At 35.9% G+C, this 20,084-nt stretch overlaps 1 protein-coding gene across 1 annotated transcript in view; it reads left to right on the forward strand.

Annotated features, from left to right (window-relative positions):
- Positions 1 to 20,084, forward strand: part of PIK3C2G (phosphatidylinositol-4-phosphate 3-kinase catalytic subunit type 2 gamma) — a 291,400-nt gene that overhangs the window by 191,536 nt on the left and 79,780 nt on the right. The window contains exon 22 of the mRNA XM_081818936.1: positions 14,436 to 14,592. Within this exon, the coding sequence (XP_081675062.1) occupies positions 14,436 to 14,592 (157 nt within the window). The remainder of the gene's footprint in view (positions 1 to 14,435; positions 14,593 to 20,084) is intronic.

Genomic DNA, 20,084 nt, shown 5'->3' on the forward strand with positions numbered 1-20,084 from the left:
AAAAAAAAAAATATTTACATGAAGATAACCAAAATACTATGTAAATATCTTCTTGTAGCATGGTTTATACCCTTTTCAAGCTTTATCCCTGTAGATCACCAATCACCAAATATAATTAATCTCAGAATTTTCATCTCAATATTAGTCATAAAAATTCCCTATATCTATAATCATCTTGACATTATCTTCAATAGTTAATTACCACTGATTTAAAAATTTTTTGTTTAATTTCTAATTTGGGTATTGTAATGTTTATATTCTAAATATCCTTAATTTAAAACCATCCTTAAAAAAAAAAACAAAACTCCCTTAACAGATTAAAAGATTTTTTTGTCTTACTCCAATCATTCTGATTTAATGTAATATTCATAGTAATCCAGATGCTATATAGGCATTAATGATCTCCCACATGCTTTAATTACTATCTTAATGTTCTTTGAAATTAGGTGAGTCTCATTGGTCTGTTATTCACACAGTTGTTTATTAATAAACATTGTGGTTCTTTTTACTGAAAGCAGTATCTGAAAAAAAGCACACTTCCCAATACCTCTCCAACTGTGAGTGCCTCAAGGGCATCTTTGTATCTTAAGCACCTAGCTAGTTCCTGACACTTAGCAGAGGCTCAGTTTTGGTTGATTGAAGGATCACTACAAAAATGTCATAAAATTTACCTCTCTTGACCTAAGAAAGTACAATTTTCCTGAAGATAAAATTATTAATAACCTGCTATATTCTGTTATTCTAACTACAAATTTACCAAGGGATTTTTAGTTAATGGTAAAAAGTCTACATGTGGGAGTCTGGGGAATGAGACTCAAAATTTGATAATCATTACCTCACACCGATTAAGATGGATAATATTAAAAAACAGAAAACAAGTCTTGGTGAGAATGAGAAGAAATTGGACCTCCTGTACAACGTTAGTGAAAATGTAAAATGGTCCCACTACTATGGGACAGAGTATGGCCTCAAAAAATATTATGTTTCTCAAAAAACTTATAAAAAATTACCATATGATCCAGCAATTCTACTTCTGGGTATGTACTCAAAAGAATTGAAAGCAGGGTCTCAAAGAGATCTTTGTACACTCATGTTTATAGCAGCATTATTCGCAATAACTAAAATGTGGAAGCAAACCAAGGGTCCATTACAGATGAATGGATAAGCAGAATGTGGCATATAGATACAATAAAATATTATTCAGCCTTAAAAGGAAGGAAATTCTAACACGTACTACAACATGGATGAATCTTGAGGACATTATGTTAAGTGAAATAAACCAGCCACAAAAAGACAAATACTGCATGATTTCACTTACATGAGGTACTTAGGGTAATCACAGTCATAGAAACAAAAAGCAAAATAGTGGTGGCCAGCTGCTGGGTGGAGGGGGGAATGGGGAGTTATTGTTTAATGAGTATAGTGTTTCAGTTTTATAAGATGAAAAGAATTATGCAGATGGATGATGGCGATGGGTTGCACAATATTATGAATATATTTAATACCCCTGAACTATACATTTAAAAATTGTTGAGATGATAATTTTTTTGTAATGTGCATTCTACCACAACAAAATAATTGAAAAAAAAATTGGTACACTATAAGTTTCACAAAGCCAGTTCCAGGCAAACTACAACTAATATCTGAATAGTGCTCTGATGTTCAAAGTACTCTCAGATAGACTTATTGCCAGAGAAAGTTTGTTCTGTCATTTTCATCTACTCACTATCATTTCTTCTTCTCCCACCCCCCTTATTATTCCACTAGGTTTTATTATCTGGTTTCTTCTGAGTAACCTTTTTTATATCTACCTCCTTCCCTGTATATGTAGAAAACAGTTCCTCCAATTAAAAAAAAAATGCATTTTCTTCAAAGAGAGACTTGTAAGTTTTCAGATGAGAAAAATGGGGGATGATTAAGTGCTAAAGAAAGGATGGAGTGTTTGAGAAAGAGGCAATAAAAGGAACAAAATGAGAGAGGGAAGAAGAGAGGGAGAGAGAACAATTAAAATAGTGGGAGGATTCTGCCTTCTGGCACTCAGTGAGTCTGTACTCCATTATGAACAAAGTATGCTTGACATGGAGGATATGCAAGCTCTCCTCAGTTAGTCGAAGGTACAATGTGCTTGTCAATATAAGCATCTTATAGATTCAACTGAGTCTGAATCTAGTTTTTAAAGAAAGGTTACACATATCTCCTAAACATGAGCCTAGTATAAAAACTTCATCTGGTGTCCAACTGAAGAAACAGTACCTACTCCTATACAGAGTTTAACTCATGGTGTTAAACTTAGTAAGAGATAAAATGTCCATTTTAAGCATGATTCATAAATTTTGATCATGCAAATGGTAACTTTATGGGCGATTTAAATGTTTTCAGAGGCAACTTGGACTATTCTTGATTTTCATTTCCAACTTGATTTGAGAACCTAATCCTATTTAAAATGTGATAATACAATCCAATTTTACACAAGCATTATGGCATTGATAATCTTTTCCTCATAGTTAGACTAACATCTGTTCCAAGCATACTCTGGAATTCCATGCAAAGCATAACTGTACACTTATTCTTGAACTCAAACTCAAAGGAGGAAACATGAGATTTTAGAGGTGCTGACCTGACCAATCTCTTCTTGTCTTCATAAAATCCTGACCTACTATAAATTCACACCCAAAATATCAAACTTAAGAAAGTACGACTGATCATTTTAAGAGGTAGCTGTTCTAACAACCCTTTTCAAACAAGAGAGATAATGTATCTGAGCCTGACAGGAACACCAGAGTCAGTATCTAAAGTTTCTAAGCAGTTTAAGATCAGGGTTCTCTCAGAGTCTATGGACCCACAGTGTATCTACAAGAGGCTAGACAAGGAGGAAAAAAAAACATATTTTACACTTAACAGATTATTGGTGAGAGTCCCCTTAGTTAATAATTGCTGAGAACTTGGAGATCTCATGGGGCGTTAAATGTTCTTTTTGTAATGTACATGCACCCTTATGTTTTCTCTATATTGCACATAGGAGATTTCCTGTGTTGTGTAATTATATGAGGTTCTGTCCTATCCAATGAAGATTCCAAATTTGCCTTCTCAATTAACTCATAGATATTAGACAAGAGACTTGGGTTGTTTCTGTTGGACAGCAAAATGTGTTCTCTGAAATGTAGGTCGTTTGTGATATCAGGAAAAGTGTAGGCTTAAACATTCCCCAATGTATTCTGTTTTCTGCATTCATTTATTTGTATACTAATATCACCATTCACTATGATGGGAGTCTGCAATTTTTTAAATCTCTAAGAAAATATATTTTAATGTTACTATGATATTTTCTGGGGGCAAAACCATCTGAAATTCATGAAATTAATAATAATAATTTCAGGGCGCCTGGGTGGCTCAGTTGGTTAAGCGACTGCCTTCGGCTCAGGTCATGATCCTGGAGTCCCTGGATCGAGTCCCGCATCGGGCTCCCTGCTCGGCAGGGAGTCTCCTTCTCCCTCTCCCACTCCCTGTTTGTGTTCCCTCTCTCGCTGTGTCTTTCTCTGTCAAATAAATAAATAAAATCTTTAAAAAAAAATAATAATAATTTCAGTAATAAAAATAAAATATATCTCATTACTGAGTCCCACATTTCAATTCAGGGTACAAATACATATTCAAACACTCGAGTCTAAAGTTTGGGACTAAAGTTTATGTCCATTTACTGACATTTTTCAGTTGCTCAAGTAAATACTAGATGAACTATAGTATAAAAAAAAGAAATATATATGTTCACAGAGCCCGGGAGACATATTCTATTGTCTTGAATCCTTCATAGAGTTCTCTGTCTTTCCATTTCACTCTCCAGATCCCCTGCCTCCATCAGCAACACTGAAATAGGTAGTTCTCACATCGCTCAGTATTATCACTGGGAGTGGCAAAAAGTAAGGATTCCTTAATGTGATGCTGCATCATCTGGTATAGGGAATCAGATTCTAAAGGAAATTGTCAAAATTACCCTTTAAAGCCTCATAAGTACTTGGTATGCATTAGCTAATTAATCCTCACAGGAACTCTTTGAGGCAGCTGCCATTATTTTCTCTAATTTAGAGATCAAGAACTAAGACAGAGAAAAGTCTTAGTTGTTATAACTTGTCCAAAATCATGCGCAGTAGGTGGTAGGACCCTTGGGAACATGCCATGTAGGAAACTGATACTCCCATTTCTCAATAATCCCAGCACACTCTGTTTTCTCTCCAGTACTGGGACAGATGGCTGTTTCTTTAGTTAGTAACAGATGACATAGTTATCCTGCATTTATGGGCACGATATATATTAAATTCATATCTTTAACAACTACAATCAAATATGTTGCAAGATGATTGTACTGTGAGAGGCATTCACAAACTAAGACCATGTGGTAAAGTAGCAGGGCCACTCTCCCATCTATGGGCAATGTGCTCTCAGGGTGAAAAAGCAAGCACAATTGTCATTCTCTTTTAATTTTTTTTTCTTATATTTAAAAAAAGCCATCTAATAGAAATAGCTAAGAGAAGTTAAATGCTTGTGGGATGTGACTCTAGTTTTCAGAGCCCACCAGGGACTGTTTTATTGAACTTTGGATGGCCAAAGACCACTCTGAGCTGTTGGGATGAAGCCCAAGGGTTATTATCTAGACTGTAGAATTCACATTGGAGGAAGTTACTTCTGTGAATTATGGTGTCCTTAAATAGCTTATGTGCTCAATACTTTAAAATCAAACATCATTCATTTTTAAAGTATGTATATATTTGCTTAAGGAATAAAACAATAAATGGAAGACCACTCATTTTAAGGATACAGCACCTCAGTTATTTCAGAGGATATCCATTACAATTAGGATGCTTGGTCCATTTTCCTTAAAAATATATTTCAGAATAGGGCAGTCTCCACTGTGAGGGCTAGTGATATTGAGAAGATTTCAAGAGGAAGTGTAACAATGGCAGGACTTTGAAGAAAGTGTGAGAGCTTAAATTAGTGGGAAAAAGAAGAAAGACGCCTATATTTAACAGTCGAGTATTGTGAATAAAAGTGTGAAGGCAGAAGATAAGCATGTGCCATAACCCACTCATCTTTCTCTGTGCTACACCACAGCAGCCAAGTGCTGCAAGAAACCATCGAGAGGGGCGCCTGGGTGGCTCAGTTGTTAAGTGTCTGCCTTCAGCTCAGGCCATGATCCCAGCGTCCTGGGATCGAACCCCGCATCAGGCTCCCTGCTCAGCAGGAAGCCTGCTTCTCCCTCTCCCACTCCCCCACTTGTGTTCCCTCTCTCGCTGTGTCTCTCTCTGTCAAATAAATAAATAAATAATCTTAAAAAAAAAAAAAAAGAAACCATCAAGACTACAGGGCAAAAATTGTCCCCATTTTCAAATAGGCTGTCCTCACAGCCCAGAAATCCCACAATGCTTCTGTGCTCATCTCACTATTTCATGCTCCACAAGGATTTGTACTTTATTCTTGCAGGATGAAATTCAGGTCCCTCCTAACCATTATTCTCCACTCCCTACTTTAGATAGACAACCACAACTCCTACTTTATTGGGAAAATAGAAACAATAACAGAGCCTGCTTTTCTACTCAATACAAAACTCACAAACTTAATTACATCTTAATTACATAAATTTCTTCCTTCCTGTTAGAGTAGATTTGTTTTTCCCTTCTAAACCAATCCCTCCATTGTGCTTTAGAGCCATTTCCCACCCACCTTCTAACATACATTATACTATCAATAATTCATTTTTCCTTGCATATTTATCCTCTCCGTCTTAAATAATCCTTTTAAATATCCTTATCTCTCCAAAGTTTAAATAACCTTGTCTCAAATGCCCAATTTCCATACCACTTTGCTCATCACAAACTTCCTCAAGGAGTTGTCTAAATTCTTGACATCTTTTCCTTACTTTTCATTCCATAACCACTTCAATCTGACTTTATGCTTTATTAGATGATAAAATCAGGGGCATCTGGGTGGCTCTGTCGGTTGAGCAACTGACTCTTGATTTCAGCTCAGGTCTATCGCAGGGTCCTGGGATTGAGCAGCAGGGGAGTCTGCTCGAGATTCTCTCCCTCTCCCTTTGCCCCTCCCCCTGGTGCACGCTCTCTCTCTTTCTCTTTCTCTCTAATAAATAAGTAAATCTTTAAAAAATGATAAGATCAACAATGACCTGCATAGTGTTTAATTCAATAAATCCATTCCTCATTTTACCTGATTTATCAGCAGATTTCAGTGGTATTGACTTCTCCTTCCTCCAAATACCTCTCCACTTGCCTTCTTGAATAGTTTATCACTCTCTGTTTTTTTTCCCTTTCTCAGTATTCAGTACAGGAGATTCCCTTGTACCATACCACTAAATGTTAAATTCCACAAGACTCATCTTAACCCTCTTCTCTTAACTCCCTGCAGTCTCCACCAAACTAGTATCAGCCACCCAAGTCTTCTGTCAGTATCAATATCCAGATGACTCATACAAATTTTAATTAAACATTTTATTTTGAGATAATTGTAGATTCACATACAGTTGTAAGAAATAATACAAAGGAATCCATGTACCCTTTGCCAGTTCCCCCTAACAGTAACATCTTATAAAATCATAGTATACTATCATAACCAGGATATTGATATTGATATAGTCCAGATGCAGAAGAGTTTCAAAGCCCCTAGTATTCTTTGTTGCCCTTCTATGGTCATATTCACTTTCCTCTCACCCTTGTCCCCTTCCATTCTTATCTCCTGGCAACCACTAATTTGTTCTTCATTTCTATAATTTTGTCTTTTCAAGAATATTATGTAAATGTAATCAGATGGTATGTAACCTTTTGGGATTGGCTTTTTCACACAGCATAATTCTCTGGAGAGCCACCCAAGCTGTTCTGTGTATCAATAGTTTGTTCCTATTATTGACAAATAATAGCCCATAGTATGGATAAACCACAGTTTGTTTAATTATTCACTGATGGAAGGACATCTGGATTATTTCCAGTTTCTAGGTATTACAAATAAAGCTGCCATGGGGGTGCCTGAGTGGCTCAGATGGTTAAGTGTCTACCTTCGGCTCAGGTCATGATCCCAGGGTCCTGGAATCGAGCCTCACGTAGGACTCCCTGCTCCAGTGGGGAGTCCGCTTCTCCCTCTCCCCCTGCTCCCTCCCCCCACTCATGCTCTCTCTCCCCTCTCTCTCTCTCAAATAAATAAATAAAATCTTTTAAAAAATAAAGCTACTATGAACAGTCATGTATAGGCTTCTGTCTGAATATAAATTTTCATTTCTCTGAGACAAATTTCCAAAAATATAATTGCCAGGTTGTATGGTAGTTGTGATGTGGGAAACAAAGGCAAAAGAAAAATTAAATTTCCATACTACTTACAACCCATTGACAAGTTCTTGAAACAGGCAGAGTGACATTCCTCTAGAAATTCAGCTGCCTGGAAGTTAATACTTTGCTAAGAGCAAATCACAGTCTTAGCTTAACATTATCTCAGCAGCCCAGGATCCTGTAAGTCTACTTTAACATATAAAAATTCCTTTGGAAACTTCCTTTATCTCTAACCCCCAAGATATATGTTGGCAATCATCCCCCCAGCATATGACCCACTGATATACATCTGCAGGGCCTCATGACTAGGGTCTTACTAGACAGTGATAAATGACCTTTTCCTACCAAAACCAACCCCCTTCGGGTCCTGGAAACCTTGCTTCCAAAATTCCTATCCCTAACCCTCCCCCCAACTTGAAATTATATGATTGGCTACTCCTCATGACCACAGGGCAACTCTTTCTGCCCACAGGTCCTGTGCTTTACTAAAACCATCTTTTTGCGCCAAAGACATCTCAAGAATTCTTTCTTTTGTACATCAGTTGCACGTTGTTGTTGTTGTTGTTTAAGAAACTACCAAGTGGACTACCAAGTGGTCTTCCCGAGTAGCTATACCATTTTATATTAACACATCAATGTATGAGTGATCCAGTTTCTCCATATCCTTGCAAGCATTTAGTATTGTCATTAACTTTTTATTTTAGCCATTCTGATAGGTATGTAGTGATATCTTATTGTGGTTTTAATTTGCATTCCCCTAACAGCTGATGTTGAACATTCTTTCATGTGTTAATTTACCATCTGCATATCCTCTTCTCTTGTCTTTGCATGTCTTTTGCCAATTTTCTAATTATATTGTTTGATTTTCTTTTACAGTTAAATTTTGAGACTTCTTTATAAATTATAGGTACTACTCTTCTGCTGGCTATGTGATCTGCAAAAACTGTCTCCCAGTCTATAACTTGTCTTTTTATTCTCTTAAAAACTCTCTGCATAGCCCTAGATCCCAAAGATTTTCTTCTACATTTTTTTCTAAAAGTTTTATAGTTTTACATTTTATATTTAAGTCTGTAATCCACTTTAAGTTAACTTTTATATTAGGTATGAGGTTTTGATCTCTTTTTGCCTATGAATGTCCAGTTGCTCCAGTATCATCTGATCAAAAGCCTATATCCTTCCTCCACTGTATTGCTTTTGCACCTTCACCAAAAATCAGTTGCAAAAATCGTATTTGCATGAGTTTATTTCTGTTATTTATCCTGTTCAAATGATCTATTTGTCTACCCCTCTAATGCAGGATAGTTGGAAGAAAGGCAGGCAGGGACAAGAGGCTCCTGCCCTAAGAGGAAACCAAACTTAAAAGATTTTTACACCACCCTGGAAGGAACCCTCCACTCTTTCCTACATGATAGGTAGACAACAAAAACCTGATTGGATGACAGGCACATGGAGTGTTAATCAGATTAAAACAGCCCACCAACCAGCCCATAAAAACCCCTAGACTTAGAAACTCAGGTGGCAACCCTCTCGGGTCCCCTCCCTCTTGGGGAGCTTTGTACTATCACTCAATAACTATGGCTCAATAAACTTTGCTTTGCTGCCTCCACACTTCCCCTGGTCTGTTCCTTCCTCTTCATTCTTCAAAGCGGCGTGACAAAGAACTGAGGACACTAAAGAAAAAGAAATCCTGTAACACCTCCACCAATACCAGTTCCTTACTCAACTGTCCCTGATACCACACAGACAGGGGACTGAGGTCCCTCATTACAACTTGGTGAGAATGGAATTTTAGGATCCCTTTAGAGCCTTCACTGGTGTGGTGGGGGAGTGGAATTATGTTTTGGGGGGGTTTTTGTTTGTTTGTTTGTTTGTATGTTTTTCTACAATATTTGGCTGGAGTAGAGTGGTTATTGTCTAAAATTTTTTTGTCTCATTAGGCTACCCTTTTCCTGGGCCTTTGGCTAGAAAGAGCAGGCTTTTCTTGGCAATTTTTTTTTTTGTCTGCACCCACTGGCATTTTCAGACTGCCATCTCCTTGAGCTCTATGTTTGGAATATATGTGGCAAAAAGAATACACAGAGAATTCACCACCATGTTGTTTCTTGAGTCCTGAGGTCCTTAGGTAGTCAAAGTAGTAATCTAACTCACAAAATTTTACCTCCAGGCTAGATCTTTTCTTTATGGTCTGGAAATAAGTATCACAATACCTCATTGTCATCTGCTCCGGTATGTCTCAAAGACACCTCAAAAGTAACTCGTTCAAAGCTGAACCCACTCTGAACATTGCACTATAGTCTTCCTGACACACAATCCAAAAATGTAAAGGTGTTCCTAACATTCTTCTCCTTTTCATTTTGAACCATATGAAGTCCTCTTGGTTTTTGAGTCAAAATATTTGTTGTCTTCCCACTTCTCTGTATCTGCATAACACAATCCTAATCTAAGCTATGCTCATATCTAATCAAAATCTTTTGCAAAAGTCTCTTATCTGATCTACTCACATACACCTTCCCTTTTCCAAATTCTTCTCCATGTTACAGCTGGAGGGACCTTTTCAAAACATTGTCATTATTATCAATACGTTTCTATTGCTTTTAGGATATTTATTTTTAAAATCTTTAACCTTACCTATAAGCCTCACACATATCTATTGTAGATGCTCAATAAATATTTGTTGATAAATAACTATAGTACTCTAACATTTTGGGTGCATGCCTCCCTAGCTGGATTAAAGTCACCTAATGGAGAGACATATCCTGAAAACTTATGCACTCTCAGTGCAATGATGATGATCTTAGTATTCTAATGAGTTTATACAAGGAGATTACATCTACAAAATGGTTAAAGGGGGAGTTAATGCATAAATAATAACAAACAGCAAATTATTAATTGTCCTGCTATTCCCCATATCAAATGAATTTATTTGTCTCCTTAATAATTAGTATCTGTTTGTAACAGAAATATCCTTAAATTTCTCAAGTATATATGCATTTTTAAAGTACTACTTACTTCTCACTTATATTGGACATCTAGAAATTATTCTCAGCATTTTTACAGGATAATACTTTCAGAGAAGGACTGATTATAAGTTAATAAAAAGATTAACTTTGACAATGAAATGACAGAATTATAACAAATAAGATGTTCACATGGCCTTCCCACATAAATGTTAAATTATCTAACTTTTTCACTGCATGAGCTATGTATATTTACTGTTGCATCCATTGCAGAATACCATCAACATATTGTTTGAGACATTAAGAGTAGATAAAGGAAAGAAAATAATGTCTCTCCCCTTGAAAATCACACAGGTCATTTGGGGGAAAAGTCATAAGACAATTGAGACTATAAAGAATGAAATATATTAGCTGTAGGGCTAAATTAAAAGATAAGGCAAAGTAGGAGAGAAATTGGCAAAGGATGGGTAAATTAGAGAAGACTTACTAGAAAAAAAATTAGGACATTAGGTGAGAGGCAGAGAGAGAGAGAGAGAGAAACATGGCCAGAAGCAGGAAACAATACAGGTAAAAGGTACAGAAGCAAGAACAGGTAGGGCTTAGGCAAATAATAGTAAAACTACTAATCCGGAAATAGAAACAGTAGGATAGTCACAACAAGAAATTTCTGGTAAAATTGTCCAGCTACAAGTGAGAGGTTTTCAGCATATGAATCAGCAATAACAGTATGGACTCTAAGAGATCAAATAGTTTCCAATCTTCTCTCTTGCCACAACCAATTTATATCTCAGATTTATAAGTATTGCTTAAATTCCAGACATAGTCTCCAATACATTAATTCTATGACCACGGATTACGTTTGCATTTGAGTGAACTGATAAAGCACATCCCAGCTACGATTCTTACAGCTCGTAGGGATGGGATAGGATTCTGTTTCATGTGCGCAGCTTCTTTCCATTCATAGAAAATTTTAGTCTAAGTCATTTTAAAGATTGGTCAGAAGTGAGTCATGCAAGTCATATAGAAAAAATGTAGCATTTTATTTTGTTGGACCCACTGAAAATTTAGATTATGATAATATTTAAACACAGCTAAGATTGGGTCCTTCAATATTATTATTAGTTCATATTTTCTCTAACTTAGATATGTTTCTTTGTGTATTTGACTTTCTGCTGTGGTGTTTCTTCACCTGATTTATAATGGTGGTTACCATGGAAGGAGGAAATGTGTTATCACATGAACCTGAGCATAATTACAACAACTTTCCAAGGGAAATCCACTTGGTCAAGCATATGGAAGAAAAAAGGATATATATCACATTAGAAAAGAAAATTTAAGGAAGTTGTACGATTTAAAACTCTTTTAAAATTATTTCAAAAGTTCCATTCAATATAATAAAAATAAATATAGTATAAAGAGTAGGGGGCGCCTGGGTGGCTCAGTTGGTTAGGCGACTGCCTTCGGCTCAGGTCATGATCCTGGAGTCCTGGGATCGAGTCCCGCATCGGGCTCCCTGCTCCGCGGGGAGTCTGCTTCTCCCTCTGACCCTCCTCCCTCTCATGCTCTCTGTCTCTCATTCTCTCTCTCTCAAATAAATAAAATCTTTAAAAAAAAAAGTAGGAAAAAATTGGAAAATTCTTATACATAGAAATATATTTTTTTCTGATTATGAAAGTCTGGAATATTGCTAAAACTCTAGTAAAATGTTAGCGATAGTGATGACTACATGTGTGAGCTATATAGAAAAAGTGCTACCAAATTCAAAGGTCCACTTAAGGGTTTTTGCAGACAAAGAGGTTACATGGAGTTGCTGGGAGTAAATTAAACCTTGAAGGAAGAATGGAAATTCACTGGCAGCATTTTTGTAGAGAGAAGGAGATTTAGTTATGACAAAATTCAGCTCTGAGAACCCATTCATTTTTATTAGTTTGAGGACTAATAATAGTATTTAACATTAATTGAGTGCTCACTATGTGCCAGACTGTGTTCTGTTATATGCTTTAACCTGTTTAATCCTTTCAAAAGTCCCAAGAGTCCACTGCCCTTGTCTTCATTTTACAGAGGAGGAAATTAAGGCATGGAGAGGACAGGTAACTTGCCCAGAATCACAGAAGTAGTAAGTGCTAGAACATGATTGAAAACATGGCTAACAAGGGCCTGAAATCTGTGCCCCCTGCATAGAGCTTCTAATCATAGCAATTTAAAAGTGTGTAGCCTTCTCTATGTGTCACGCATTTGTGTACATGTTTTTAGTAATCTTCACAGCAATTCTAAGAGCTAGGTATTACCGACCTCAGAGATGAGGAAATTGAGATACAGCAGGTCTGGGATTAGAACCCACGGTATATCTCCTGTTTTCAATAGCTCTGCTTCCAGCTTGGCTAAAATACAAGGCTATAAAGTAAATTCATAGCATACAGATTGGATAAATCAATGAAGGCCAAAAATAAAAGGATTTGAGGCAAACATTTTGAAATTTGGACTTGATTCTTTTTTTTTAAGATTTTATTTTTTCATTTGAGAGAGAGAGAATGAGAGAGAGCATGGGGGGGGGAGGGTCAGAGGGAGAAGCAGACTCCCCACTGAGCAGGGAGCCCGATGCGGGACTCGATCCCGGGACTCCAGGATCATGACCTGACCGAAGGCAGTGGCTCAACCAACTGAGCCACACAGGTGCCCCTGGACTTGATGCTTAAGACACATTCCTCAGTATCTAGGTGCTCAATAAACTTTGTTCAATGAATGAATGACTGAATGAATGAATATAAAGTTAAGATATTGTTACACCAGCCTCCCCGCCAGTCAATGGTAGCATGGATCGCTAAAATAAATAAATAAAATAAAATAATTACAATCAAACAGAGGTAGATTATTTATTTTCTTTAAAATACTTGCCTGTGGTCAGATTCTACTGATCCAGATCAGCTACAAAATGCCTGGGTTGTAGCTTTCTGATCTGAATATCTACACTTCTGAGACGTCTAAGTTAGATTAGCAAGATTTTTCATTCTATTGTATTTTTATTCAAATGCTAATCATACAACAATACAGAATATAATCAGTCTTTATTAAAAAAAAAAAAGAAGCTTTCTCAATAGTCCATGACTTTTTTCAATTATTGCTTAGACTAACCTTAATTATATCTAGGCTGCTAGGCTCAAATTTTAAAATATGTTTTATTTCAATTCATTCAAAAATCTTTACTTTAAAAACAATGTTTACCCAAAACTGTATTCCCATCTCAAATGTTTCTGGAGGACCTTAAGCCAAAACAGTATCAGCATGGTTTGTTTCATCATTATTCTTCATATCACAGAGAAGTGTTTCCAATCCCTCCTCGGCTAATCTCTTAGAAATGCTATTGCTTCATCTTGGGTCTCTTCATGTCTCAAAGAACATGAGAAAAAAAAAATGACAAAAATAGAGAAAACACGATCACTTCTCTGGTCCTTTGTTTTCCTATTTCTTCAACCTTGGGACTACGGGAGGCAATATTATTTACCTACCAACTCATATTGGTTTGCTCATATTTCCTTCTTTCTGATCAATATTTTTATTGGGCCTAGTGTGAAATGAAATACAGCCTCCTTTTTTTTCCCTTACAAAGCATATGACAGTGAATTTAAATTTTTTCATAGATTGCCTTTTGAAAGAACTTGTCATTACATATCTTAGCTATTACCTGAAACTTTTTCCCTAAAGAGTCAATATCTTCTAAGACAAAAAAAGAAAAAAAGAAAACTTAAAAAAAACCCCAAAACATGAGGTCAAATACATGGTCTGTTCTATTATTTTAAAATTTAGCAACAATTTAGCAATATAGTTTCTGTAAAATCACCTTTGTTATTAATTGGCCTTAGATTAATTTTTAATGGATAATATTTCCATTAAATGTAACTTGGAATTAAATATTTGAGACCATATTATAAAATAACTTGTTCTTCCTTCTCTGTTGCAGCCCAGCTAAACTATTCAAACCCTACAATTAGCAAGTTTCTCCAGCTATCCCATAAAGGAGGTGGTTCCATTCCTTAGAGTAGAGAGAAAATAACATAAAAAATTTAAATGAAAATAAGTTGCTGTAACTGCCTAATTGAGCTCTACACACCATTTCTCCTCCTGCTTATGGTTGCTATTGTTTTTGGGTTTGTAGGGACCGAGCGCCTTTTATTTTTACTTCAGAGATGGAGTACTTTATTACAGAGGGTGGGAAAAACCCACAGCATTTCCAAGATTTTGTGGAGCTTTGCTGTCAAGCTTATAATATTGTCAGAAGGCACAGTCGGCTGCTCTTGAACCTGTTAGAAATGGTAAGTCCCTTGGGGAAACAACAAAAATAATACACTTCATTTATGTCTCTCTTTCAGTAGTCTATTTTTTCTAATGGCTTGGCATTCCCCAAAGAGCTATTCAAACCAGAAGGGAATGAACAAGCTAAAAGTACCATTGTATAATTTATAAACACATTTCTTAATAATTCATTCCATTAGTTCACAGTTACTGTCTCAAACATTTCTATTCACAATAATATTGATGTATTCGGGGGTTATCTCAGTATATTTTGATTAAAGATTAAGGACAATAATTTAGAATATTGTATCAGTTGTATTGTGCTTAAGGATTTTTCAAAAGTACTTTAAAAAATACTAGATTAAGGACAGTAATTTAGAATACTGTATCAGTTGTATTGTGCTTAAGGATTTTTCGAAAGTACTTTAAAAAATACTATCTCATTTACACCCATAGCAACCCAATGATGTAGACCAGACAAGGATTTTTCCTGGCTCCCCTCCCAATCTCTGCCTTTTTCCAGATTAAGAACCTGGGGGTCAAAGATATAAGACAGCTTCCTAGCAACTCAACCAGAGAGTAGTACATTTAGTGGTGTACATTGGTTCCTACTTAGTCATGCTCCTATATACTCTCTGTTGACTTACAGTGGAAAATTTAAGTTTCATTCCACTGGCCAATGTTAAAGAGATGGAGACTAGATATACAGGGTGAAAGGAGAGGGATATGATAGAAATATCTTCTGGGAGAAGGATGGGGTGATTCCTTTAGGCACATAACATACACACTAGTAATTGTAGCAAAATGTATGAGAGAAACACAACTTTGGTAAATCAGGAAGGTGTTTGGAGTCAATGCAATCATAAAAAACAGCTGGTTTAGAATATTCAGATGACAATAATTCTACCAGATGCTGTTAAGGGCACAGACTTCTTACTTAACTCCAATAAGATGATGCTTCTCATCTATCAAATGAAGATAATAGCATCTACCTTGTAGGATTGATGAATAAATGACCTAAAAGTGAATGTTTTGCATGAACATTATACTAAGTGTTTTATGTGTATTAATTGATTTATATTTCATAATAACCCTATTAGATAATTAATATAAAGCACTTAACACAGTGCCTGTCATGTGGTAGGGTTCAATTATTTTATTATACTAGATCCTATTAATCCAAAAGAGCACTGTCCAATAGAGTATCTCCTACTCATGTGTGGTTACTTAAATTTAAATTAATTAGTATTGACTAAACTTTAAAATTTAGCTCCTCAGTCTCACTAGCCACATTTCAAGTGTTCAATAGCCACACATGGCTAGTGATACCATATTGGACAACACAGTTATAAAGCATTTCCAACATTGCAGGAAGTTCTATTGGGTAGTGCTGAATAAATGTTGACCTTGTTGCAATGAAGATTTGACTGGATCCTTGTTTTAACTTTCAAACAACATATGCACCTTACTCTGCCTTAAAAAATAGATATTTTAAAAAAACACTATAAACATGTCATCTTTCATGTATAAAGACACTTTGGTTTCTTCATGTGTGAACTGGGTGTGTAGTTTTTCCCATTTCCAGAATTTTCAAGTTGGCTATTCCAATAATAGCTAATGATTAATATTGGTAGATCTGCATTCTATCTCCCAATTCTATTGGGCCATATTGCAATTATGAGATGGCTTATGGCTCATAATCTGTGTTCATACCACAAAGGAAACTTTACAAGGACTAACTCTGTGATCTTGACTCCATTTACATATAAATATCTAGGTAGTATCATTCTAATATTCTCTGGGTCTCTAACAGGCTCTAAATCATGAATCCCTGAGTTCATGAGTACTGTATGCCAAAAACTGTGAGGATACATTAACATATGAGACCTAGGCAGCCTTAAAATTTTCACTATGGTAAGGAAGATAAAATTCGTGTATACAATAAATGAGGTGTCCAGCCTTTTTAAATGTCTATAATGTCATAAATAACTGCATACAAAGAGTAAGTACCATACTCTAACAACTGCTTGAACCAACCACAGACATTTTAAAAATAAACCCAAAGTAGAAAAGCACAAATACAGATTATGCTATTTCTCAGGTGACACTAAAATTATGCTGAATAACAAAAGTGAGCATATTAAGTAAAAGGACAACCATTTGAAAAAATTGATTGAAAAAGCTATTGGGCTTTTTTCTCTTGTTTAATAAACTTTTCTACTTACCTAAAAAGAAAACTTATAGCACATGTGTCATAATATATAAAAAGTTATTTTTATAAGGCACCTGGCTGGATCAGTCAGTTAAGTATCCAACTTTTGATTTCGGCTCAGGTCATGATCTCAGGGTAATGAGATCAAGCCCCGTGTGGGCTCCACGTTGAGAGGGAAGTCTGCTTAAAATTCTCTGTCCCTCTCCCTCTGCTCCTCCCCACTCACATACGTGCACACTCTATCTCTAAAAAAAAACAACTATAATGTAAAGAGTTTATATAATGTTATTTCATTTAAAAGAAGTAGATGGTGTTTTATCAAGTACCTGAAGTAATTTTTCATAAAAAATATTAAAATCAAATGTTGAAGGTTTCTGTTACATAGTATGCCCAAAAAATCTCCCTATGTTCTAATTATTCAAGTCTTGACTTCAAGGCTAAGGAGGAAATTTTGACAGTAAAAAGCACGAATTCAGATTAAGCAAATAATCTTAGATTTAGACTCTCACAGAAGCTGAAACAGATCAGGAGCAATGTTGACAAATTAGACCAATGAATAAATACATATGAAACAGTAGTATGTTATTGCCTCTGTTTCTGGTCATTTACTTCTCCAGTCTCTGCTTTTCAGGTTTCTTTCTTATGGGATTCTGTAGATAACCAAAGCATCAGTAAAGGTTTCAGGACCACATTTTCTCTGGCATAGCTTCCTATAAAATAAAAACCGAATTTAAATTTGTGAAAGATTATTTTCTGCCCATGTAAGTAATCAATATTTCCTTCAATTCTGTCTCAAACTGACTCTTGTTGTATTAACTTCTTTTAAAAGAACTCAATCTACTACTCCATGACCCAGTTACAACCTGAGAAATAATTGACATGGGTCATAAATTCTATCTTCTGTGAATGGTCAGTATCCAGGGTTATGAGTCACAAGTGTTTGGTGAGTCTACTATGGAGTTAATAGCTCATCCCTTGTTGAGAACAGCATATTTCCAGTTATCCACAGTCCTTTTTATTTACTCCTGGGAGAAGCAGGGAAAAAATAATCCATGAAATTCCCATCTTGCTGAAAAGCAAAACATCTGTAGGAGACCCAAGAGTGTTGCTGGCTGAATTCACTAACATAAAAGCCTGTATTTCATCAGCTTTTCTCTCATTAAAAAATCAATATCAGCTATTATGGAAGGCTCCCAAAGAACACAGGGACCATTCACCCAGTTTAAAATGTTTATCACACCCATTATTATATCAGATATTTCCCAGAAGAAATCTTTCTAACTGCTCTATGTGGTGGCAAAGAGTGTCTGTTTCCCTAAGCATAACGATCAAAATAGCTTTGGACTTAGTAGGAGAACAGAAGTTGAAAATTTTGAAGTGTTCCTCTCCTTTGAAAAGGAAATGATCTGTTTATCACCTGTATCTTTTCATTACCTATACTAGCCTAGCCACCCTTTCCCTTTCCTATTGCCCCAAATAAAGTTATTAGTCCTGGAATCTAGGCTAAGAGGGACTTGAACCACATCTCTGTGAGTCAGAGAACAGACATGATTAAGTGGACCCCAGTGTGAGGTCATCCATACTCCGATGGCAGGGTCACAATACTCAGTCTCCTCTCTCAACAAGGGCAAAGCTTGCACTTGTTTACTTTCAATCAACCACATAACAAGGAGAGAGCTGGATTCATCTACTTTGAAGCCATCTACACTTGGCAGTTGGTGTATAATGGGAGTGGGGGGAGAAGAAGGAGTATGTATAGGGTGTACTTCCCAAGAAAATGTTTGACAGAGTTCTAAGCAAGCAGGTGAATTCTGAGTATCCAGAGAAACCAGAAAGCAATGCAGATCTAAGGAAGAAGCTCTTCTTAGCAAATGGACAATCATAGTCTGATAAAGGGGAAACTTTCACAATAAGTACCCAGATGTCTCTAGAACTAGTACAAAACTGAAAAGATAAAGCCTAATCTAGACTTTAGTTGCTGCTGGAAATATACTCTCTATGGTTGATTTTAAATTTCATAGTCAGGGTTGAACTTGCTACTTCTAGGCTTTTAGTGCCTTACAAGGTCAGACATTTTTTTCATTCATTCATTCATTCACTCATTCATTCATGCATGCAAGCATGCATTATTTTACAGACTTTCATTAAGTTCTATTTGCAAGGCACCAAGCTTGACAATATAAACAATTTAACATCAAATAACAACTCAGTTCTTGTCCTCAAAGGACTTCAAATTGAATGTGATAAACATATATGTGAACAAAACATAGTATTTGAAAGAGGTGTGACCAAGATTGGATTGCTATACAAAGAAAGCAGTAATTAAATCTTACCAAGAAAATCTGTGGTGCTTCAAAAAGAAAGACATATTTAAGCTGAGCTTTCAAAAGGAATTTCAATAGATAAGGAGGGAGAGGAAAGGAATCTTGGCTGAGAGAAAAATATATGTGTGGAGGCTCGAAGAGCATGCACATGACATGTGTTGGAAATAGAGGTAATCAAATGTACCTAGTCTGTGGTACAAAGGAAGACCTATATAGAAATAGATGAAGTGACAGATCACAGTTAGATTATAAAAGACATTTATGACCAGAATGAGGATTTTGGACTTTGATATATAGACATCTGAGAACCTAGAAGTTTTTTTGCTTTTGATGAAGAGAGTACCATCATCTAGCTTGGATTCTAAACAGATAACTCAGAAGTTATGTAATTAGAGAGAGAGGGATTAAAGAACTAGAAAAAGGCTACTCAAGTTATCTAAGCTAATGAAGATGAGGAGCTGAACTAGGATAGTAATTGCAGTGGGAAGGGGAATGAATACAAGAGATCCTTGAGGTGGTTTTTATAGAATAATGTAACTGACATTGGGAGTCAGGAAGAAGAATCAAAGATGTGAAGTTCTTGTTAATTGGACAATGGTGGCAATTTAAATGGCACTATGAAACAGGAAAAAGGAATTTATAGGAGAAGAGAATTTGCTCAAATTTAGATATCATGTATTTTGATGATCCGTGAGGAGAAGCAGTTAACACCTTTCTAGGACTACCTGATCCATTTCGTCGTTTTAATTACTATCTGTTAATGACTCCCAAATCTATATTTACAGCTATATGCTTTAGATTCCACCCAGCCATCCAAATATATCCAATTAATTATCCAACTCTACTTCCTACATATCTTTAAAATCCAATAAATTATATTTTTTCTTTATTCCTAAACATTCTCCTAGTTTAGTCTTTTATTCAGCTTCACTTTAATCCACATTCCATAAATAACGATGATGATCTTTTTTTTTTT

This window comes from Leptonychotes weddellii, chromosome 5, assembly GCF_054177405.1.
Source record: "Leptonychotes weddellii isolate Sample4059 chromosome 5, ASM5417740v2, whole genome shotgun sequence".
NCBI classification, from domain to species: Eukaryota; Metazoa; Chordata; class Mammalia; order Carnivora; family Phocidae; genus Leptonychotes; species Leptonychotes weddellii.